This window comes from Camarhynchus parvulus, chromosome 20 (genome assembly GCF_901933205.1).
Source record: "Camarhynchus parvulus chromosome 20, STF_HiC, whole genome shotgun sequence".
Classification (NCBI taxonomy): Eukaryota; Metazoa; Chordata; class Aves; order Passeriformes; family Thraupidae; genus Camarhynchus; species Camarhynchus parvulus.
Genome location: NC_044590.1, coordinates 12,379,206 through 12,402,291, shown reverse-complemented (window position 1 = coordinate 12,402,291; position 23,086 = coordinate 12,379,206). Strand labels below are relative to the sequence as shown.

The window sequence follows — 23,086 nt, the reverse complement described above, 5'->3', positions numbered from 1 at the left end:
GGGCCGGCACCGAGCCTGGAACTCCCCACGGGGGAAAACCGGGAGCTGGGGCCGGGTCGGAGCGAGGAATCCGCGGCGGCAACAAGAGGGAACACCCCAGTGGGGGACACAAAGAGGGACAGGGGAGGGGACACCCCCGAGGAGGACACAAAGTGGGACACAGGAGGGGACACCGCTATGGGGGCACAAAGAGGGACACGGGAGGGGACACCGCTATGGGGGCACAAACAGGACAGGGGAGGGGACACCGCTATGGGGGGCACAAAGAGGGACACGGGAGGGGACACCGCTATGGGGGCACAAACAGGACAGGGGAGGGGACACCCCCGGGGGGGACACACACAGCGGGCGCCGCACCCACGCGCCGCCCCCGCCGCGTCCCCGAGCCGCGCTCCCATTGGCCGCCGCCCCGGCGCGGCGCCGCTGATTGGCCGCCTGTCAGCGCGGCCCCCGCCCGCCAATGGCCGCGCGGCACCGCCCGCCTCCCCGCTCGCTCCAGCCAATGGCAGCGCGCCTCGCCTCCCCGCCGCTGCGGGCGCAGCCAATGGGCGGGCGGCGGGGCGGCTCGCGCCGCTTTTCGCGGCAAAAGGATTTGGCGCGCAAAGGCGCGCGGGGCCGGCGCGCCGAACAATCCGGCGGCGGGCGCAGCGGAGCCGGAGCCGGAGCTGGAGCGCAGCGGCCCCGCGCCCGCCATGGGCCGCGCCCCTGTCCGCGCCCTGCCCGCTCCGCCGCCCGCCGCACCGGCGGCACCGGCTACCATGTGAGCCATGGCGGCGGCGGGCGGTGCGGCGGGGCTGGCGGCGCTGCTGGGCAGCGCCTCCCCGCACCTCCTGATCGTCTCCGCCGCCGCCGAGGAGCCTGCGGGCGGCGGCCACCCCGATACCGACCTCCTGCTCTTCGCCACGCCGCAGCCCGCCCGCCCCGGCGCCGCGCCCAGACGGCCCGCGCTGGGCCGCCCGCCGGTAACCCCCGCGAGTGGGATGGGGAGGGGGCGGGGGCCGGGGCCGGGCGGGGGCTCCGGGGACCGGCGGGCCCGGGCTGTGTTCTGGGCTGTGCAATATTGGGCCTCGAACCGGCCGTGTACCGACCGGGCCGTATACCCGACCGGGCTGTACAATGGGCCCGGCTGGATACCGGGCCGTGCTTTGTAGCGAGCCGTGCCATACCGAGCCGGGCTGTATCCCGGACAGGGCTCCATACCGGGCCGGCCCGTACTGCTCCCTGCTGTGCCCCTTGCCATATGCCGTGCCCAGCTCGGTGTCAGCCCGTGCCCGGTGCCCTCGGCTGTGCCAGGCTGTACGGCCGGGCCGTGCCACGCAGCACCTGCCGGGCCGGCCCTGCCCCGCCGCCGCTCCGGAAGCCGCGGGCCCGGGCTCCGGGCCGTGCTTTGCCTCCCCACCCACGGCCCAGGCCGGCTTTGGGGCGCTCCCCGCAGCGGGGCAGGGTCCCCGCGGTGGGGACAGCCCCCCATCCCCGCCGGGGTGTGTGGCAGCTCCTGTCACCCCCTCCTGCCGGGATCTGGGGTGTCTGTACCCCACGGTGCTGGGGGGGTTCCTCACAGACACCCTTCAGCAGCAGGGGAGCCTGCGGTGGCTGTCCCCGTGCTGATCCCGTCCCTTGCAGGTGAAGAGGAAGCTGAACTTGGAGACGGATCACCAGTACATAGCGGAGAGTTTGCCAGTGAGCCGGGGCAAGGCCAGGAACCCTGCTAAAGGTATCTGCTCCACTCCCCCTGGCCCCCTTGCCAGCCCAGCTCAGAGCAGAGCTCCAGCAGCCCCACTCTGCTCCCCCAGGCTCATCCCTGGCAGGTTCTCCCAGGCCCTTTGGGTGGGCTGTCCCTGGGGCTGTCCACTCTCCACACTCACTGCTGTGCCCTGTGCTGGTGGCACGGTTGTGCTGCCCTTCTGCTGGGTGTCACCCTGGCTCTGTCCCTCCCTGTGGGATGGAGCTGTAGGTGCCAGTGTGGTGTCAGTGCAGTGTCCCAGGTGGACCTGCTGCTCTCTCCCCCCGAGCCCTGCCTGGCACTCGGTGTCTCGGTCACAACGGAGCACAGGTGTCACAGCCTGTGCCAGGTGCTGCAACATCCTTCCTGCAGGGGATTTGGGCACCTCACCCCATTGCCCTGACAAAACAGATTGGGTTTGGGGTGCCAGGCCTGGTCACTGATCCACAAGCCACCTGCAAGCAAGTGGCAGGAGTTTTGTGACCTTTCAGCTCTGGCTTTCCCTTGTGGCTGAATGACACTTGGAATGACACTTGTCCTCCACGTCTGGCAGGGGCAAAGTCTCCTGGAGAGAAGTCCCGGTATGAAACCTCCCTGAACCTCACCACCAAGCGCTTCCTGGAGCTGCTGAGCCAGTCCCCAGATGGCGTGGTGGACCTCAACTGGGCGGCCGAGGTGCTGAAGGTGCAGAAGAGGCGCATCTACGACATCACCAACGTCCTGGAGGGCATACAGCTCATCACCAAGAAATCCAAGAACCACATCCAGTGGCTGTATGTCCCTGGGCTCATGGGGCTGTGCCTGGGGTGGGGGAGCTGTCTGCGTGGAGGATGGTCTTACCTGGGTGGAGAGCTTCAGGGTGGGGTCACCAGAGCTTCTGCTGCAGGGGAGGGCTGTGCTCAGTGGCACCAGGCTCCTGTGAGTCCCCATCCAGGGAGAGGGGGGGCTGCATCCAGCTTTGAGGAGTGCTCTGCTGCTAAATCCCTGCAGGGCTGCTTCCCTGGCTGTGAGGTGGGGCACAGGGAGCTGTGGGGGCTGGCTGCTGATGGACACGGCTCTCCCCAGGGGCAGCCAGGCCACCGTGGGAGCGCCAGGCCGGCACCGGCTGCTGCAGAAGGAGCTGCGGGAGCTGCAGGCGGCCGAGCGGCAGCTGGATGACCTCATCCAGATGTGCACGGTGCAGCTGCGCCTGCTCACCGAGGACCCCGCCAACCAGCAATATCCTTTGGTTGTGGGGCGGGGCTGGCTGGGTGGTGGCTGTGGTTGAGCCCCGGAGGCACAGGCAGGGCGTTTCTCTGCCCACATCCCCGTGTCCCTTCCTTGACCTGCCCCACCGCAGCCTATGTCACCTGCCAGGACCTCCGCAGCATCGTGGACCCCGCGGAGCAAATGGTGATGGTGATCAAAGCCCCCCCAGAGACCCAGCTGCAGGTGTCAGACCCTGCAGAGGTGAGTTGGGGTCACGCTCTGCTCCTCCTGTGCCCTCCCTGAGCAGCCCAGTGTTCTCTGCTGTCAGAGCATCAGGGGGTGGGACAGTCAGGACAGACGGACACGAGAGATCTCTGCAGCCAGGGCTGGAACTTGGGGTTTATTGCAGAGGGCCTGGGGGCAGGGCCCTGCTGGGAGCTGCCAGCCACAGCTCAGAGCAGGCTGCGAGAAGAGAGGGGGAGAGAGGATGGGAGGGTTAGAGAGTAAGAGGGTAAGGGAGTAAAAAAGGTAAGAGAGTAAAAAGGGTAAGAGAGTGAAGTTCCTGTTCCAATACAATAAATCTTCTGTGTTGAATATTCTCATTCTCACCAACCAATCTAGTACAAGATACAAATCCTACAGCATTTCCATACAGCCTATAAGAATCACTACATTACCATACTGTGTTCCATTTTAAACCCTAAAAACTCCTCTTTGGGCCCCTTCTGCCAAGCTGTAGGGTCTGCTCTGCCCCTTGGGCCTGTCTGCAAGCAGAGGGTGTTGTTCCATCAGAAGGGGATCACCTTCAGCTGGCCATGCCATTGTTTTCCAGTTGTTCAGTAACTGAGGGATCTCAGAGCTTGCTTTCATTGCAATCTCACTTAGAGTTTCCATATTCTCAAAGTCTTTTGCCAGGCAATCATATTGATAAGGCTTTCCTGTTCCATCTTCCCCAACACTCTGCGTGTCCCTGTGCCACCTTGTGTCACTCCTGTCCCCTCCCCAGGCGTTCCAGGTCTCCGTGAGAAGCACTCAGGGCCCCATTGATGTGTTCCTGTGCCCCGAGGACAGCTCAGGGGTCTGCAGCCCTGTCAAGAGCCCCTTCAAAGGCCCTGCTGAGGACTCTCCTCCCAGCCATTCACAGCCCAGAGCCCCCCTGCTCCTGCATCCTGCCCAGGATGTCAACATGCCTCTGCTGCCCGGAGAGCAAGGTGGGGCTGGGGACAGCCTGGGGACACAAGGGAGGAGCTGGGGACATGAGGGGCCTGGGGACACGAGGGGGCTGGTGGGATGTCACGGTGGCTCTAATCAGCCCCTCTGAAGTGACACAAGCCTGGGGAGGAAAGTGGGGCTGGGGACAGCCTGGGGACACAAGGGAGGGCCGGGGGTCATGAGGGAGGGGGCTGGGGACACAAGGGAGGAGCTGGTGGGATGTCACGGTGGCTCTCATCAGCCCCTCTGAAGTGGCACAAGCAAGGAGCTGGCACGCTGCTCAGGAACCCCAATGAGGCAGGGAGGTGGGAAGGCAGCATCCCCCTAGGCAAAAAAGCTTTTTTGGGGGGTTTCTTTGGGGGGTATTATGGGATTGACAGCTGTTGCCATGCCCACAGAAGCGCTGCTGCCAGGGCCGAGCGTGCTGCCCAGCAAGGGCCCGGAGGAGGAGGAGGAGGTGAGCCTGTCTCCCCTGGCCTCCATGGACATGCTGCTGGAGCAGAGCAGGGAGGAGCTGGCAGGTTTCCTGCCCGATGAGTTCATCAACCTGTCGCCGCCGCAGGCACAGGACTATCACTTTGGGCTGGAGGAGGGCGAGGGCATCAGCGAGCTCTTCGACTGCAACTTTGGGGACCTCCCCTCCTTGGACTTCTGAGGCTGAGCCCCCCTGGGTGCTCAGGGGAGTGCCAGGGGAGGGGCAGCCCCTCTGGCTCCAGTGCTCCCTGTTCCTCCCCAGCCCTTTTTGCAATATTTTCTCGTTATCCCTCCAGCCCGGTGGCATCCCCAGCTCCAGCCCCACGAGGAGGATGCCAGGGTGGGGTTCCCATCTTGGGGGACCCCCCCCATAGGGCCCTGATCAGGGGCACTGCCCAGGGCAGAGCCACTGCCCCCCAGGAGCCCGTTCCAGAGCTTTAAGCTGTCCTGTGTATAGATTAATGATTTGATTAATTTATTATTGTCCCCTGGGGACAGCGTTTCATTTCCGTGGGGGTTTGGGGGGGCTGTACAGCAGAGTGGGGGTGCTGAGAGTTTTTGTTGTGCTGGGAGGGGGTGGTGGAGGTGTGGGGGGTGCTGGCTTAGGGCTGTCCCCCTGCCTGGGGGCTGCCCACAGCCTGGCTGAGCGTGGGGTATTTATTTATTATTTATGGCGTGTGGAGCTCTCCCAGGACGTGGAGGGGGCAGGAGGGAGCAGGAGGACGCTGCTGGTGGGACGTGGAGGGTGTCACCAGGGTCTCACCAGCACATCCTGGCTTTGCTTGTGTCCAGAAGAGGGCTGGCAAGGCCACGGCTGTGGCAGGTGGCAGTGGGGACGGGGCTGGGGGGGCTGGTGGCCCTGGCACCGTGTGCTTGTCCCCTCAGGGGACACAGAGGTGGCCAGGGGGAGCGTCTCTGCAGGTGAGCACCCAACGCTGTCTCCAGGCTTTCCTTCCCCTCCCTGTGCAGCCTTTTGGCTCTGGCTGCCCATGCCCAGGCCACTGGGGCTGGGAGGGGGGTCCTGGGGTCCCCCTGGGCCGAGCTGGAGACGCACTTTCACTTTTACTGCCATTTAACAAGCTTGTGTTCCTCTGAGCTTTGTGTTTAATAAAGGTTTCTACTGACTCTGCCCTTTGGCTCTGCTCAGGTGCCTGGGGGTGTGAGGGGTGCTGGGGACCTCAGCTGAGAAACTGAGGGTTTGGGGTTATTTTGTGCTCTGTTCTCCACTTTGAACTCGAAATCCACGACCAGGTTTGTCCGTACCTGGGTCTGCCAGAGGGGCTTTGGTGCTTGGTCCCACACAGGGTGGGATCTGGGGCTCATCCTGCCCTCCCTGCTCCTGCAAAGAGGCTGAGCTGCAGGAGGATGGGGTGATGGGTCTGGATGGGGTTTGCTTTCCTTGCAGCAGCCCCTGTCCCCACTTGGCTCCTCTCCTGCCTGGTTGTGACCGTGTTCACAGGGGTCCCAGGATGAGGGAAGAGATGAGGATCTGACTCCATGTTTCAGAAGGCTGATTTATTATTTTATCATATATATTAATTACAATAAAACTATACTAAAAGAATAGAAGAAAGGATTTCATCACAACGCCAGCTAAGAATAGAATAGCAAAGAATGATAACAAAGGTTTGTGGCTCGGGCTCTCTGTCCAAGCCAGCTGGGCTGTGATTGGCCATTAATTAGCAACATCCAACATGGGCCAATCACAGATGCACCTGTTGCATTCCACAGCAGCAGATAATCAGTGTTTACATTTTGTTCCTGAGGCCTCTCAGCTTCTCAGGAGGAAAAATCCTAAGGAAAGGATTTTCCATAGGAGATGTCTGTGACACCTGCTTCCCTCCGCCCCTTCCCCCTGGTTTTGGGGCAGCATTTTCCTGCAGCATGGGGCCAGTGTGAATCCACTCCATGCACTGAGTTCCCAGCTTTCCCTGTTCACCCAGCTCTTGGTGCTGCCTCAAGGCACCTGCTGGCACAGGTCTCTGGCCCAAAGTTCGAGGTCCCTGTGTCCTTGCTGCCTGGGGACAGACACACTGCCAGCCAGCAGCAGCCCTGACCCTGCCTGCCCTGGTCCCTCTGCAGCACACCAGGACTGAGGGGCTTTGGGCACCCCCGAGAGGGGAGCTTGGGGTTCCCTGGGGCTCCTGGCAGCCAGGGCTGTGCTCCTTCCTGCCCCTGTTTGTGCCCTTTCTCCCCTCCTCCTGCCCAGCCTCCTGCCTGGTTTGCCTTTCAACAGCCTGATAAATATTTCACCCTGAGCACGTTGTGTAAACTCCCCCTGCTGCTGCAATGGGATCCCAGGTCAGGACAGGCTGCTGGGTGGCACAGAGAGCCCATCACACCGCCTGGCATCCTGCCTGCACCCTTGTGCCTCTCTTCCCACGCCTTCTTCTCCCTGGGTTTGGGTGGCATTTTGTAATTGGGCAGAAAAGCCCTCATTAGGGGCTCTGTGGGATCAGTCATTGGGTTAAAAGGGAAAATAATCCAGGTGTCAGCTCTTAATTGGATAGTTTAGCTTTAAAAGACCTTGGAACAGGAGATTGTTGGCCATTTTGTGGTGCTTTTCCAGTGTGCTGAGCCTGGTGTTGTCAGCATGCAAAACTCTAGATAAGACAATAATAAACAAGAACCTGAAGACCAAAAAGATCCAGTGTGTCTCTCTTTCCTGACACAAAACCACCCCAGGAGGGTCTGCCCCAACAGGGGAGCCCCCTGGGAGGGCCCAGCCATAACCCAGAAGTTGGGAGATCAGCAGCAGGTACCCTGGCACTGCAGGGTGCCCAGCCCAGCCCATGCCAGCTCCTCCCCAGCCATCCCTCCTCCTCTCCTCTGCTTCGTTCTGTCATAATGGATGGTGATGGTGATGGGTGATGGTGATCTGCAGTGCTGCAAAGGGGAGAGACCCTGGTGTTGGGGAAGATGAAACAGGAAAGCCTTATCAATATGATTGCCTGGCAAAAGGTTTTAAGAATATGGAAACTCTAAGTGAGATTGCAATGAAAGCAAGCTTTGAGATCCCTCAGTTACTGAACAACAGGAAAACAATGGCATGGCCACTGAAGGTGATCCCCTTCTGATGGAACAACACCCTCTGCTTGCAGACAGGCCCAAGGGGCAGAGCAGACCCTACAGCTTGGCAGAAGGGGCCCAAAGAGGAGTTTTTAGGGTTTAAAATGTAACACAGTATGGTAATGTAATGATTCTTATAGGCTGTATGGAAATGCTGTGGGATTTGTATCTTGTACTAGATTGGTTGGTGAGAATGAGAATATTCAACACAGAAGATTTATTGTATTGGAACAGGAACTTCGCTCTCTTACCCTTTTTACTCTCTTACCTTTTTTACTCTCTTACGCTTTTACTCTCTCACCCTCCCATCCTCTCTCCCCCTCTCTTCTCTCAGCCTGCTCTGAGCTGTGGCTGGCAGCTCCCAGCAGGGCCCTGCCCCCAGGCCCTTTGCAATAAACCCCAAGTTCCAGCCCTGGCTGCAGAGATCTCTCGTGTCCATCCATCCCCACCGTCCTACCCCCATCACTCCTACACCCCAGCACAGGAAATATTTTTTATGGGATCCAGGGGGCACAGGGAGAGGGGAGAGGACTTGCACTGCCATCCCCAGCTCCACAGGGCTGCTCCCACAGCCAGCCCACCCCAGCAGCAGCACAGCTCTGCCTCTTTTCCCCGAGAGAAGGCAAAGTGTCACAGACATATTTTATGAAAAATCTTTTTGCCAGGATCTTTTCTCCTGAGAAGCTGAGAAGCTTCAGCTTCTCCATGTTCTGCTGCTTTGGAATGTGATCTGGAGAATTGTTTATCCAGCATGGGAAATTGTTTTTATTTGATGACCAATGACATCCACCTGTGTTGAGGCTGTGAGCAGTCACAAGATTTTATTATCATTCTTTTCTATTCCTTGCTAATCTTCTGATGAAATCCTTTCTTCTATTCTTTTAGTATAGTTTTAGTATATAATTTTCTTTTAATATAATATATATCATAGAATAATAAATCAGCCTTCTGAAACATGGAGTCAAGTGTCTCATCTCTTCCCTCATCCTGGGACCCCTGTGAACACCAGCACAGGGACAGGGCTGTGTCCCACTGCAGCAGCACTGCCCAGCCCTGGGGGCTGCACTGCCAGCTCCACATGAGCCACGTAAAAATAACCACTGTGCCTCCCAGGATGATTCATGATGCAGCTGAAGGGCTTCCCTCTGCTATTTCGGGTGCCTGGAGAGGGAGCTGATGGTAGAAGAGCACATGGCAGCGCTGGGAAGCAGCCTCAGGCACTGTCTGGTTTGATTTTTCTGCTCCAAAGCTGCTTTTCTCTGCCAGGTGAAGGCAGCAGGTCAGGGGATGGGCACCTTGCACTCATCCTTGGGCTCTCAGCTCATTGCCAGGAGTGTCACCCCACAGGGACCATGGTGACCCCCCTGGCACTGGAAAATGCTGGGCAGGATGTGGCCACGGTGCTGAGCCCAGGCAGCCCCGCGGTGTCCTGGCCCTGGGCTGTAGGGTTGGGATCTGGGGGGTCAGGAGAGCTCCACAGCGGGGTGAGCTCCAGGACAGGCTGGCAGGGGCATTAATGCCCCCCGTAAGGGTTTGTATCTTTAACCAGATCCCCCTCAGAGGGTCCTAGAGCGGTTTGGGGTCTCTGTAGGCAGGGGTGCCCTGCCCCAGCTCTGCATCCCACGCCACCCTTCCCGATTTGCAAAAATCCCTCCTGTTTCCTCCAAAGGAGGGAGCTCAGGGAGCTGAGGAGCAGCGTTGTTTATTCCTGGGATGCTGCTGAGTGGCTGCTCCCTTTAATTGCTCCCTGCTGAGGTGCTGGGGAGCAGAGCAGAGCCCTGGTGTCCCCCACAGCCAGGGCCATGTCCCCCTTCCCTGCCGTGGCTTTCTGGGAGTTGGGAGCACCTGTCTGTCACAGACATCTTTTATGGAAAATCCTTTCCTTAGGATTTTTCCTCCTGAGAAGCTGAGAGGCCTCAGGAACAAAATGTAAACATTGGTTATCTGCTGCTGTGGAATGCAGCAGGTGGATCTTTGATTGGCCCATGTTGGATGTTGCTAATTAATGACCAATCACAGCCCAGCTGGCTCAGACAGAGAGTCTGAGACCGAGCCTTTGTTATCATTCTTTCTTTTTCTATTCTTAGCTAGCCTTCTGATGAAATCCTTTCTTCTATTCTTTTAGTATAGTTTTAATATAATATATATGATAAAATAATAAATCAGCCTTCTGAAACATGGAGTCAGATCCTCGTCTCTTCCCTCATCCTGGGACCCCTGTGAGCACGGTCACACCTGTCACCTCCTGCCATCAGTCTGAACTTCACCCTCCAGGTGAAGTTCACTCACTCTCAGGCTGCTCCTTCCCACATGGAACCTGATGCTGACTCCCAGGGATCCCACTGGGCACCAAGTGTGGGTTTTTGGGGCAGATGGGAGTGTGGGAACCCTTCCAAGGGGGGGGGATTTTGATCCAGGGCAGAGCCTCGCCATCACCCAAGCTCCTTCCATACTCCATGCAGGGCGAGTCTCCTGTCCCTGCTGCACCCCTTGCCTGTGTTTTGTTCCTGCTCCCATTTCAGATGGATTTGGTGATGGTCACACTCAGCTCCAGCCCTTGGAGCTCTCTGGGGACAGGGACAGCCCCGTGCCAAGGGCAGTGAGTGCACGTGCACCCTGGAGCCCTTGGATGCCCCTGCCAGGGCCCAGCTGGGCTTTTTCCACCTCTTTTGCTTTGCACACACCTGGAACAGCTGGGAGATGCTAAAAATAGCTGTGATGCCGCGGGCTCAGCTTGGAGCACCTTGTCCCAGGGGGAGCAGGGGGTGAGGGAGCTCCACGTGCTGCAGTGGGTCACCTTGGGGTGGGCAAGGGGCTTGCATCTGAGAGCTGGCTCAAGCAGAGCTGAGCTCAGCAATCAGGGCGTCCTGCAGAGCTCCCTGTGAAAGCAGAGGTGGTGCTGAGGGAGGCAAAGCCTGCCTGGGATTCTGCAAAATCCAAGCAAAACAGGTTCATGGCCCTTTTCAGGAAGTGAAATCCTGGAATGGAGGCACAAGCCCCCAGATGCCTGTGCCAGGCAAGGGATGGGCACAGCTCCTCCTCCTCCTCCTCTTCTTCCTCCTCCTCGTGTCCCCCAGCCGGCTGGGGCAGGGGTTCCCATCTCTGGAGGTACTGGGATCCTGGCATGCTGCTCTGGAGGGAAGCAGCTCGGAGCTTGCCTGGCACTGAGGGCATGGAGGGGCTGGCACCACCAGGAACTCATGTGGAACAAGCCTGGGTGTCAGGGGACCACTCCAGGGCCACCAAAACCACAGTGGGACCACCTGTGGTCAAACTGGGGCCAACCCAGGGCCAGCTGAGGAAAGCAGGGCTTTCCCAGTGCCATCAGTGCCCATGTTGGGACCAGCTGTGGTCAAACTGGGACCAACTGGGACAATCAGGGCTGTCCCAAAGCCAACAGTGACCGCACTGGGACCACCTGTGGACAAACTGGGACCAACTGGAGCCACAGTGGGACAACCCAAGCTATGCTAGGACCAGCCATGACCACACTAGGACCAGCCATGGTCAAACTGGGGCAGCCCCAGGGCCATCTGGGCCAACCAGAGCTACCCTGGGGGCAAGAGCAACCACACTGGGACCATCCATGGCTCAACTGGGACCACCTGGGGCCTTGCTTAGGGCACCCAGGGCTACGGTGGGGTCAACAACGACCACACTGGGACCATCCGTCACCAGACTAGAGCCACCCCAGGGCCAGCCGAGGCACCCAGCGTTACTGCGGGGCCAACAGTGACCACACCGAGACCACCTGTGGCCACCCTGGGATCAGCTGGGGCACCCAGGGCTGCTGTGGGGCCAGCACTGATAGCTCTGGTCACACTGGGACACTCAGGGACGGTCACACAGCCCAGCACGGGGATCCCACGGGGCTGTTCTGGGTCCGACCGGGACCGCCTCAGCGGCGAGCGGGCACCGGGACCCAGCGTGGGCCCGCCCCTCTCCCCTCCGCCAAGCCCCTTGGTGGTTTTTGGTGTCAATCACAGCTCGTGACCAATCGGATGGCGGAGGAGGCGGGCCCTCCGCGGAGCCAAAGTTGGGCTGGGCGGCGGAGCCGCTCGGCTGAGTCGGGATCGGCGGGGCGCGACCGGCGCACGGACCGAGCCGGGCTGAACCGAGCCGAGGCAACCAAACCGAGCCACCCTGCCGAACCGAACTGAGCCCAGCCGAACCATCCCTGCCGAACCCATCCCTACAGCACCGAACAGAGCCAAACCCGTCCCTCCGGCACGCAGCTGATCGCTAAGGCACGGAACCAGATCCATCCCTACCGCACCGAGGCCATTTCCGCACCCAGCCCATCTCTACGGTACCGCGCCTAGCCGTGCCCTACGGCACCGCACCGCGTCCTACGGCACCGCACCGAGCCCATCTGTACAGCAGCGCCCCTGCCCTGCGGCACCGCACCGCATCCCGGGGCACCGCACCGAACCCGTGCCCTGCGGTACCGCACCGCATCCCGGGCACCACACCGCATCCCGGGCACCGCACCGAACCCGTGCCCTGCGGTACCGCACCGCATCCCGGGCACCACACCGCGCCCTAAGGCACCGCGCCCTCCGGCACTGCTCCCCTTGCCCCGGTGCCCGCAGCACCGCGCCCGGCGGGACCATGATGTCGTGTGCCGAGCTGCTGGCCGTGTGCCTGCTCTCCGCAGATCGCGGCCCCAAGCCCCGCCGCCAGCCGCTGCCCATCTTCCACGACGTGAGTACCGCGGGCGGGACCCCGCACCCTGTGCCCCGCTCGGGAGCCGCGCACGGCTGGCGTGGGGTGAGGCTCCTTCCCGGAGCAACCGGCCCGGGGGATGTGCCCCTGCCAGCCTGGTCGTGATGGCTTCAGTAATGATGTCGTGTCCTTCTGCTGAATGCTGGGCCTCTGGTGGCTGGGAACAGCCCACGCCTCATCCAGAGCTGGCTGTCATGACTCCCGGAGCGGGAGCTGTGTGGCAGGAGCGCCGTGGAAGGTTCCCTGGAGCTGTTCACAGCCATGGGATCCAGCAGAGCGGTGCCTGCGGCAGCCCCCGGGTGCAGCCCCTGTCCCTGCCCGCTCCCGACGCTCCGGGATTGTGGAGGAGGATGCTCCGTGCGGGTTGGAGGCTGCCTCGGCATCCTGGCGGCTGTGGGTGGCACGGGGGAGTTGGAAATGCAGGTGGTGGCTCTTTGTGTTCGGGGATGCTGGCACGGTTCCTCCTGTCACACCGCGTCCCCTCCTGGGCCAGGGGCCGGGGCTCTGGGAGGGAGGTGGCTGCGTGCTGGCCATGTGCCAGGGCCAGGGGCACAGCCCGGGCACCCCTGGAGCACCTCCGGCCCTCCTGCCCAAATCGCCCTGCTGACAGAGCCCTGGCACTGCCATGTGTCCGGCACCGCTGCACTCCGAGCCACCCTGGGGACCAGGGACATGTGGGGACAGAGGTGCTGCCCCTGCCCTGCCGCAGGGAGGAGGAGGAGGAGAAAGCCAGCCAGGCTTAAGGATGAGGTGCCCGGACACTGGCACAACCCAGGTCGGTGCCAGCTGTCGTGTCCCAGCTGCCATCTCCGTCCTGACCCGCTCCAGGTTCACCCCGTGCCCCAGCCTATCCCAGAGGAGGGGAACAGCAGATCCCGGGCTGGACTAGCCACGTCTGGTGCAGTCCAAACCCCCTGGCATGCCCAGGGAGGCGCTGGGAAGCCGTGGTGCCGCTCAGCTGCCAGCTGGGGTCAGGGTCTCTCTCCTGCCTGGGGGGCTCGGGCTGCCAGGCTCTCCAGCCAGCATCATTAACCGCGCTAATTGCTCGGCTGAGGGGAGGTGGGCAGGAGGGGGCGGCTGGTGACAGCTGTGTTCCAGCTCAGCTCCTCAGGGCACTCGCTGAGTCGCACATCCATCCCTCAGGGTGTCATTAAAGCAATTAAAATGGGAAATGTTAACAACTCTAGCAGCTGCTTTCCGGGTTCTGACGGCTTCTCTTCCTCTACCCTGTGACTCCTTTGCTCCCAGCTTTGCTCCGGAGCTTGGCAGGGTGAGTTTCATCTCTGCACCTTTGGCTCTGGGCACTTGGCTGGTGCCCAGCTGCCCCCAGGTGTGACCGTGTTCACAGGGGTCCCAGGATGAGGGAAGAGATGAGGATCTGACTCCATGTTTCAGAAGGTTTGATTTATTATTTTATGATATATATTACATTAAAACTATACTAAAAGAATAGAAGAAAGGATTTCCTCAGAAGCCTAGCTAAGAATAGAAAAAGAAAGAATGATAACAAAGGTTTGTGTCTCAGACTCTCTGTCCGAGCCAGCTGGGCTGTGATTGGCCATTAATTAGAAACATCTAACATGGGCCAATCACAGAGGCACCTGTTGCATTCCACAGCAGCAGATAATCAATGTTTATATTTTGTTCCTGAGGTCTCGGCTTCTCAGGAGGAAAAATCCTAAGGAAAGGATATTTCATAAAAGATGTCTGTGACACCCAGGCTGGTCGGGGTGAGCATCCCCCGGCAGCAGGGCAGGATCCCTGCCTGCCTCCCGGCAGCGCTGCCCACAGCACATCCCAGCGGCTGCTGCTCCTCTGGGACCTGCCAGCACATCTCCTGCCTTTGGGAGAAGTGAGGAGGAGGAGGAGGAGGGCTTTGCCCGAGACGCTTCGCTGCAGGCGCGGTAGGAGCCGCAGTGCTGCCATGGCCCTGTGCAGCATCTCCAGCCTCGGGGAGATTCATCCCTCAGGCCCAGGGTTTGCTCTGTCCCCCCTGGGACATGGGAGCTGCAGGAAGGACGGGTTCTGCTGCCTGACCACAGCCTGTCCAGCCTGCCGCGGGTCGATGTGACATTGTCCCCAGGGCAGCTGTCCCCTCCCCAGCACCGCGGCTGCCTCCAGACCTGCAGGCAGGGAGGAATCCTATAATCTCCTTCCTTCCCGGGGTATGTGTGGGGCTCATCCCATAAATAAATGCTGTTTCACTGCCTCTTCCCTTGGTCCCATGAGGAAAGGCACAAGCCCAAGGGCTGAGGGAAACATCCCAGGCTCCAGGCAGTGCCCCTGTGCTCTGGGGCTGCACCCTGAGGCAAGAGAGGGATTCCTTGTAGGGCCCTAATCCCACTCCCAGCCTGGCTCTGCATCACCTTCCCCTGGCTTTGTCCAGGCTGCTGTCCTCACTGGGGACAGCGCTCAGCTGCCACCCCTGTGCCCAGGGAGGGGACAGCACCGGCCCTGTGGAGCGTGGAAAGGGCTCTGTGCCGGCTGGGCTGGGCTCAGGCAGGGATGGGCTGGCTGCAGGCAGCCAGAGCCCTGCCATGCCAGGGGCTGTTGGAATAATTACCAATATAGCAGGACAGGATGTGCCTGAGCTTGTCTGGCCCTTGGTGCTGAACCAAACAGCGGCACTGTGGTGTTTCACCCCACAGACACTTTTGGCTGTCTGGGTGTGTGGTGTTTCACCCCACAGACACTTTTGGCTGGCTGGGTGTGTGGTGTTTCACCCCACAGACACTTTTGGCTGGCTGGTGTGTGGTGTTTCACCCCACAGACACTTTGGGCTGGCTGGTGTGTGGTGTTTCACCCCACAGACACTTTTGGCTGGTTGGATGCTGCAATTGGCACGTGGGGACAGGTCCAGGCCTGCAGGAGCTCTGGTGGTGGTGGGATGGAGCTTCCTCCTGTGTTGTGCTCACATGTGCAATGTGTTTGGAGATTGTTTACCCACAGGTGATTGTTCCATTGCATTCTGCTGTGAGTTGTTTGCACTCTTTGGCCAATCAGGGCCAAGCTGTGTCAGGACTCTGGAGAGAGTCACCAGTTTTCATTATTATCTTTTTAGCATTCAGTAAGTATCCTTTCTGTATTCTTTAGTATAGTATAGCATTCTTTAATATAATATAGTATTATAAAGTAATAAATGAGCCTTCTGAGAACATGGAGTCAGATTCATCATTCCTGCCTTTTTTGGGGCAGGAATACAATAAATACAAATTTAAAATAGTAATACAATAAATACTGTAAATACAATACCACAGGTGCTGCCCCTGCAGCTGTGAGACCCCACAAAGAACCCGTTAGCCTGGAGAAAGCTTTGCTCTAAAATCCAGAGAAATCATCACTGTTTGGGAGCTGCAGGTTCCCATCTCAGCTCAGTGTGTGCTGTGTGGTGCTCAGGGCGTGCCCACCCCCTTTCCTGGCCAGCTGGGATCCCAGGGATGGTTGGTTCCCTGACAGTGCCCAGCTCAAGGCAGCCCCAGCTCCTCAGCTTGGGGCAGGAGGAGCTCGCTGTGCTCACAGGAGCATCCTCCAAGGAGCTGCTCCTGCTTCCCAGGGAAGGAACCAGGCAGCTCCAGCCCTAGAAAAGCCTCTGGCCAGCTGCAACCCAGAGGCTCAGGGGGTTTTCCTGAGCAGCTCCTACTTTGCCTCAGTTTCTCAGGGCCTCAGGACGTGCATGGAGCTGGCAGTGGGTGGTGCAGGAGGGGCAGTGGTGCCTCTGTCTGTGCAGCCACTGGGGCTGCTCTGGGCATGGGGGCAAGAACAGAAAAGTTCAGTCTCCTTTCCTGGCCCTTTTTTTTCCTAATCTTTCTTCAGACCTGCAGATTTCTTCATCAGCCAGTATAGTAAATCAAGGCAACCCTGACGAAGGGGAGGAATGATGAGGAGGACTCTATTCAGAAGGCTATCAGAAAGCTAATTAATTATTACTTTATTATATATAGGCTAATTAATTATTTTATTATACTATATTATTCTATACTATATTACACTGAATCTGCACAAGCACCCAGCTGCACTCAACTGTCCAGCATCTCGTGACTGTCAGTGCCAAGCAAAAACTGGTTCATGCCCCTCACACACACCTGGATTCAATTGGTCAATGAATCAAAACACACCAGAATCCAATTATCAATTCCCTTCAGGTAAACAGTCTTCCACAATGCATTCCACTTGTGAACAACAGGAGGAGCAGTAAATGAGATAAGAATTGTTCTTTCTTTCTCTGAGGTTTCTCTCTGTGATTCCCAGAAATATCCTTGGGAAGTTGTACCTTGCTTTTCTCTGTGAACAGAAATGTGGCCACAAGCCAGGATGATATAAAGGACAGTTTCCACATAGACAGTTTTCTGTTGCTGCCTCCATTAGGATGTGCTGGACAAAACCTTGTACATTTTGGTCTGGGAAAATGTTGCCAGGTTCAGAAGCGATGCTGCTCCTCACTGGAGTCAGCCCCAATAACTCCTGGTGAAGCAGATCCCAGCAGGGCTGAGCAGCCCCAGCTCTCTCCTGGGGCATGGGAGAAGCCTCATGGTTGGGAATCTGTGCTGAGACCCTGAGCTGGAGCAGCTCTCCAGCTGTGCCCTGTGGCAGAAGCAGTTACAGATTAATTAACTCATTAATGATTAATTACAGTGAGTGTGCATGCCGAGGAGCTGTGGGGAGGGCTGTGCTGAGGGCTGGTTACAAAGCTCAGGGCAGGAGCTGCTCCTTGATGCAGGTGCTGGAGTGTTGGTGATGCACAAAGTGCTTCCTTACAGACTGGGTTTATTCTTAATGCTCTTTCCTTTAAATGCACTGAAAAATTAAACAGTTGCCATCACAAGGATGCAGCAAAGTCCTTTCTGCTTTGCCTGTGTGTTTTCTAAAGGTGCTTGCTGTGAGTGCCAGGCTCATTCAGCCAAGAGCTCGGTGCATTAGAGGCAAGAAATGGGTTTAATCATTGGTAAAGGGGAATTTCCCAGGGCAGCCTGTGCAATCCCAACAGCTGGGGCTTCTCCCTGAGCTCCTGGAGGTGTTTTTCCGTGGTGCTGGGTGCTGCCTGGCTCACTGCTCAGCTGCCCTTCTCTCCTGTTGTGTTTTGTCTTGCAGATTTTCCGGCGAGCCGACAAGAACGGTGAGTGCTTTGTTCCTGCTGCTGCCTCCCCCTCCCTGCCTGGCTCCTGCCCACTGGGAGCTTTGGCTGCAAGAGGGAGGGTGGAAAATGCTTTTCTGCTTCACCTGGATCCCTGCCCAGGGGCTGGGAATGGGCTCAGGACACAGGACACAGCCCCTTCCAAGCCCTTCTCCTGCCCAGGGGCTGTCAGGATTCTGCTCAGTCCCTCACAGGATTGGTCCTGTCTCTGTGCTCAGTCCAGGGTTTTACAGAGCACACCCTCAGACAGAGTTGTTTTGCAGGAATTTTCAATGTAGGAAGCATGGGGTTTGGGGAGTGCAGGATTTGGTGTTGGATGAGCCTGTGCTGGTGCCCTGCTGTCCCCAGGGTGGCTTGGACAGCCCTTCTCCCCTGGCCTTGTCCCTGGCACTGCCAGGAACTTAATATTTCAGAGAGCTGGCCAAAATTTGCTGCCACACTGAAGAGTATTACAGAGCTGGGCAGCAGCTCCAAGCTCTGCAAGCAGATCTGCTGTGCTGCTTTTGTGTCCTGAAGCTTTAGTGATGATGGGGAAGTTTCACCCTCCTGGCTGGGGGATTCTGTTTCTGGGTGCCCCTGGAGCCCCTGGCATTTGGGATTTAGGCTCTGCTACCCAGTTTTTAATCCAGCACCCATAAGCCAAGAGGTCCAAAATCACAAATGGTTTCCCTGAACCTTCCCACACTCTCTTGGGCTCTTTTCCTGCATGGTAGCTCAGGAGATGCTTTTATTGCAGATCACAGTGCAGCCCAGGAGCTGCAGTCCTCCACAGAACGGAAGGAAAAAGCTCTTGAGTCCATGCAGAGCACTTTCTTTCCATGGAAATCTGATGCTGTTCTTGGACAGTGTGTGTGCCTTTCTGAGAACACCACAGTGGGGCCTTTAGGGAAGGGCTGAAATTCCCACCTGCACTTCCAGCAGCACCCCGTGTTTTTGCTGGGCTGGTGGGCCAGGCTCTCAGGGAGATTTGTGCTGTAATTATCATGCAGAACACGCCCAGCCCCGTCCCACGCAGGGCTGGGATGCTGCTTTCCTCAGATCCATAATTATTCTTCCCTTTCCTTTGAATGCAGATGATGGGAAGCTGTCATTTGAGGAGTTCAAGAACTATTTCTCTGATGGCATCCTGAGCTCGGAGGAGCTGTGGGAGTTGTTCAGTGGCATTGACAGGCGTCACTCAGAGTGAGTACCGTGGTGGTGGCACTGAGGAGATGCAGGAGAAGCTAAAACTGCCTGACTGGAGGTGGAGGAGCTTGGGAGGCGGGTGTGATAAATAATCAGGGTGAGACAAACCCACCTCTTGCCACAGGCAGGTATTCAGAGCCACTGAGAGAGCAGCCCGACATTTTGAGAGCAGCCATGGATTTCCTGCAGCTCCAGAGAGTGAGCAGGCACTGAAAATGCCATTCCTGTGGTTTGGAAAATGTGCTCCAGGAATAGGCAGCCCGTGGAGCAGGCTGTGTGCCTGCAGGAGCCTGTGCTGCTGTGGGGACACACAAAGTCACAGACTCTGCCCCTGCTGACTCAGGAGCTGCTTGGCACTTATGTAAGAGCTGCTTTCCACCACAAGTGGGCCTGGTGCACGGAACAGGGAATTTAGGGCAGCTACTTGTAAAAAAAAAAGCCCCACAGACTGGGAGAAGGAATTGTGTTTAGCTCTGGTCTCCTAACAGGGAATTTAGGGTAGCTACTTCTGAAAAAAAGAAAGCCCCACAGAGCAGAAGGAATTGTGTTTAGTTCTGGTCTCCTCATGAGTGGTGCTATCCAGAGGGTTCTGCTGGGCTCAGCTGGGATTCTCATCCCAGCTTTTTGGATATTTTGGCCTCACTGGGGTCTCTATGCCCAGCTGGGTGCTGTGGGTGGGTCTGTCCTGGCACTGGGAGGAGCTGGGTGCTGCTGACTTGCATGCCTGGGGTCTGCCCACACACTGGGGTGCTGCTGGGGGACAAGGGGCTGCAGCTTCCCCCCAGTCTGGGGGCAGCTTTGGCTTCCCCTGCACCTCTGACACCCTTGACCAGGGCACAGGTCCCTGCCAGGGTGAGGAAATTTGGGGCAGCCTGAGCTGCACATGCTGGCCCCAGGGCAGTGGCACAGAGGGCCCTTGTCACTCTGAGATGCCAACAGCCACCAAATGCCACCAGCAGCAGACACCCAGTGTCACCACCCACTCAGGACTGGGGCAGTGGGGATGGTGAACTCCCAGTGCTGCTGGGGCTGGGTTTGGCTCCCACTGCAGGGGTGGGCAACTATGTGCTGCTTTCCTTGGAGCTGCTGGTTGGGCTTGTGGGTGTGGGCAGCAGGAGAACGTCTCTGGAAACCTCTCTGTCTCTGAGCGGTGATCCCAGGAAGCTGCAGTGAGTGTTCCCTTTCCTCTGGAAATGCTCCTTTCCTCTTGCCCCATTTTGGGGTGATCTCAGAGCCACAACAGCCCTGGAAAACACAGGGTGCAGCAAAAGCTGCGCCAAGGGAAATACAGGTTGGATATTGGGAAAAAGGTTTAACAGAAAGGGTGATAAAGTTCTGGAATGGCTGCCCAGGGAGGTGGTGGAGTCCCCATCCCTGGGTGTGTTTAACAAAGCCTGGATGTGGCACTGGGTGCCAGGGTTCAGTTGAGGGGCTGGGGCTGGGTTGGACTCCATGATCTTGGAGGTCTCTTCCAACCTGGTCATTCTGGGAATTCTGTGAAGCTGGGAGCTTTAACCCAGCTTTAACCTCAAAGCTGAGCAGGGAAGGTCTCCTGCCTTCAGGTGGGGTTTGTTCCATCTGTCTGGAGCAGCTGAGGAGGCCTGGCTGGGCTGTGCTGCCCAGGGAGCCGTGGCTGCAGTGAGGGCAGCTGTGACAGCACTGAGCTGGTGACATCTGTAGCAGGGTGTGAGCCTTGGGTCCTTGTTCTGTTCCTGCCACCAAGAGCAGAAGCAACCCTCAGAGCTGTTTGCAAATTCCTGCAAATGTAGGAAGCATGGGGTTTGGGGAGTGCAGGATTTGGTGTTGGATGAGCCTGGGCTGGTGCCCTGCTGTCCCCATGGTGGCTTGGACAGCCCTTCTCCCCTGGCCTTGTCCCTGGCACTGTCAGGAACTTAATATTTCAGAGAGCTGGCCAAAATTTGCTGCCAGATTGAAGAGTATTACAGAGCTGGGCAGCAGCTCCAAGCTCTGCAAGCAGATCTGCTGTGCTGCTTTTGTGTCCTGAAGCTTTAGTGATGATGGGAAAGTTTCATCCTCAATCCAGCAGGTGGGTTTGGTGCCGTGTTTGCCATGTCCAGGCTGGAATTTGTGTTTCCTCAGCCCTGCCAGGCTGACCTGAGGAGGGGCAGTAGCAGAGACCTCCATGCCCAGACCCCTCCTGACCCTCAGCCACCCCTGGGACCTGCAGCTGCTGGGAACATGAATATTTCAGAGCTCTCCCACATTTCTTGTTGCCCTTCCAGACAGCCCCATGCCCTCCTCTGTTCACCTCCCACCCCTCTGGCTCTCAGGTGAGACACTGGGACCTGTGCATCACACACCTCTGCTGGGGTCACTTCACATTCTACATCTCCACACCAGGCTGGTTTTGTTCTGAATTTCAGAAAATGGTTCCATTTTAGCATAAAGTATCCCCTCACTTTAATTCTGTGACATTTCAAAGTTTATGTTGAAGCCAAATTCAGCTCTGTTTGGCAGCTGGTACAGCAGCAGGTCCATGGCTTTGTGTGGCTGGTCCAGAGCTCCTCACCAGCTCTGGCAGTGGCACAGTGAGGTTCATCTTCCTGGAGAAGAGCATTTTCATCCTCTGACACGTCTGGGTGAGGAGAGACTGATGTTTTTGGAAGTATGTGAGCTCCGCAGCTGCATCCAGAATTGCCTGCCCTGTGAAACCTGCCCAGGGAGTTGCTGTTTGGATTTTACCTGTCCTTCTGTCCTGTACTGTTGGGAAAATTTAGAAAAATAAGGTCTGCAAAATGCATCTTCCCATGAGGGTGTTCAGGAGTTGGGTGCAGATTGCTCAGAGCCTTTGACCTGGAGCCACAAGGGATGGAAGTGCTGACGTGGTGCCTCTTGGTGGAAATAACCTCAAGCCTGTGGTTGTGTAGACAAAGGGATTTGAGTGCATTCCCTCTCCTCTCTTTACTCAGAGACTGCAGAATCTGCCAGCCCCAGATGATGGAGAGAGACTGAAACACTCTGTGTCACACAAAAAAGGTTTGGAAAGCAGATCTGTGATGGCAGTGGAGGTTCCCAACATGATAAATGATAAAAATTAAAAAAAAGTCTACTTTTCTGCAGCTGATTGCTGTTTTCTTGCATAAATTCCAGGCACATTCTGACAAAATCCCAACAGCATAATGATGACAAGCTCCTCCATCATCAGTTCAGGCTTAATTACAGTTAATCAGTGGTTTGAGCACAGTCAAAATACAGCTCTGGGAGATGTGGAGAGTCTCAGGATGAGTGCTTTGGAGGCAGAGATGGCTCTTCTCCTGGAGTGGGAATGGCAGGGAGGAAAGCCTGCTGCCCCTGGCAGCCCTGCAAAGTGGGTCAGCATTTGGTGGGCACATGCTGGGGGTGAGCTCCACCGCGGTTTTGGTGTGAATCACTTCTGGCAGCATCAGAATGGCCCCAGCAGCCCCGGGGTTTGCCTGCTGTGCTCTGTCCTGCCCCTGGCTGTGCCTGGGGGCTGCTGCAGCCTCTGGGACATGGCAGAGGTTCCCCTGCAGGGCTGCTGGTGGAACAGGCTGCAGATCCTCCCCTGGACAGCTCCCACAGGGAGCATTCCTGCCACGAGATGTCATTGATTGGTTCAATGGTCAGTGGTTTAGTGATTGATCAGTTAACATTTCTTCTTACGCAGCCAAGATATAAAGATATATATAACGATATATATGTTTATATATCTTTATATATATATAATTTTTATCTATATATAATTTATATATAAATAAATATATAATTATATATATAATTATATAGAATATAATATATATTTATATATATAAAATATATATATCTATTAAAATATATATAAAGAGATATATAAAGATGTATATAAAGATATATAATTATATAGAATATAATATAGATTAAAAATATATAATTATATAGAATATAATATATATCTATTATATATAATATAATATAATAGATATATATAATGATCTATAATAATATATATTTTTATATATATATAAATATATATCTATAAAAATATATAAATATATATAGATGTGTATAAAAATATATATAATTATATATAATATAATATATATATTTATATATAAAAGATCTATATATCTATAAAAATATATAAAGATGTATATAAAGATATAAAGAGTTATTAATAACCTTGGAAGCCACAGGGTGGGAGCTGATGGCAGCTCCTGTCACACCTTGCTGTTGCTGGCATAGCAGTGATTTGAGCTGGTGGCTCCTTGCTCCTGCTGAAACCAGTCCCAGCCCCAGGTGCTCACTGGGACCAGTGCAAACGCCTGGATAATGTGTGCACCAGGTGTCCACATCCCCTCTGTGGTGATTTTTACCTTCTCTCAGGTGGGAGCCAGGGTTTCCCTGCAGCTCTGGGGCTGTGC

At 56.8% G+C, this 23,086-nt stretch overlaps 2 protein-coding genes across 2 annotated transcripts in view; both read left to right on the top strand.

Moving 5' to 3' along the window:
• Nucleotides 1–600: 600 nt before the first annotated feature.
• On the top strand, nucleotides 601–5,117 carry E2F1 (E2F transcription factor 1). The gene is made up of 7 exons (XM_030963267.1): nucleotides 601–962; nucleotides 1,624–1,714; nucleotides 2,277–2,496; nucleotides 2,789–2,941; nucleotides 3,058–3,172; nucleotides 3,918–4,122; nucleotides 4,522–5,117. Exons 1-7 carry the CDS (start codon nucleotides 768–770, stop codon nucleotides 4,776–4,778), a joined length of 1,236 nt encoding a protein of 411 aa, XP_030819127.1. The 5' UTR covers nucleotides 601–767; the 3' UTR covers nucleotides 4,779–5,117.
• Nucleotides 5,118–11,715: 6,598 nt separating this feature from the next.
• NECAB3 (N-terminal EF-hand calcium binding protein 3) overlaps nucleotides 11,716–23,086 on the top strand; it is a 34,000-nt gene continuing 22,629 nt past the window's right edge. Inside the window, exons 1-3 of the mRNA XM_030963583.1 lie at nucleotides 11,716–12,370; nucleotides 17,480–17,504; nucleotides 18,596–18,704. Coding sequence (XP_030819443.1) covers nucleotides 12,278–12,370; nucleotides 17,480–17,504; nucleotides 18,596–18,704 — 227 coding nt within the window. The 5' untranslated portion in view covers nucleotides 11,716–12,277. The remainder of the gene's footprint in view (nucleotides 12,371–17,479; nucleotides 17,505–18,595; nucleotides 18,705–23,086) is intronic.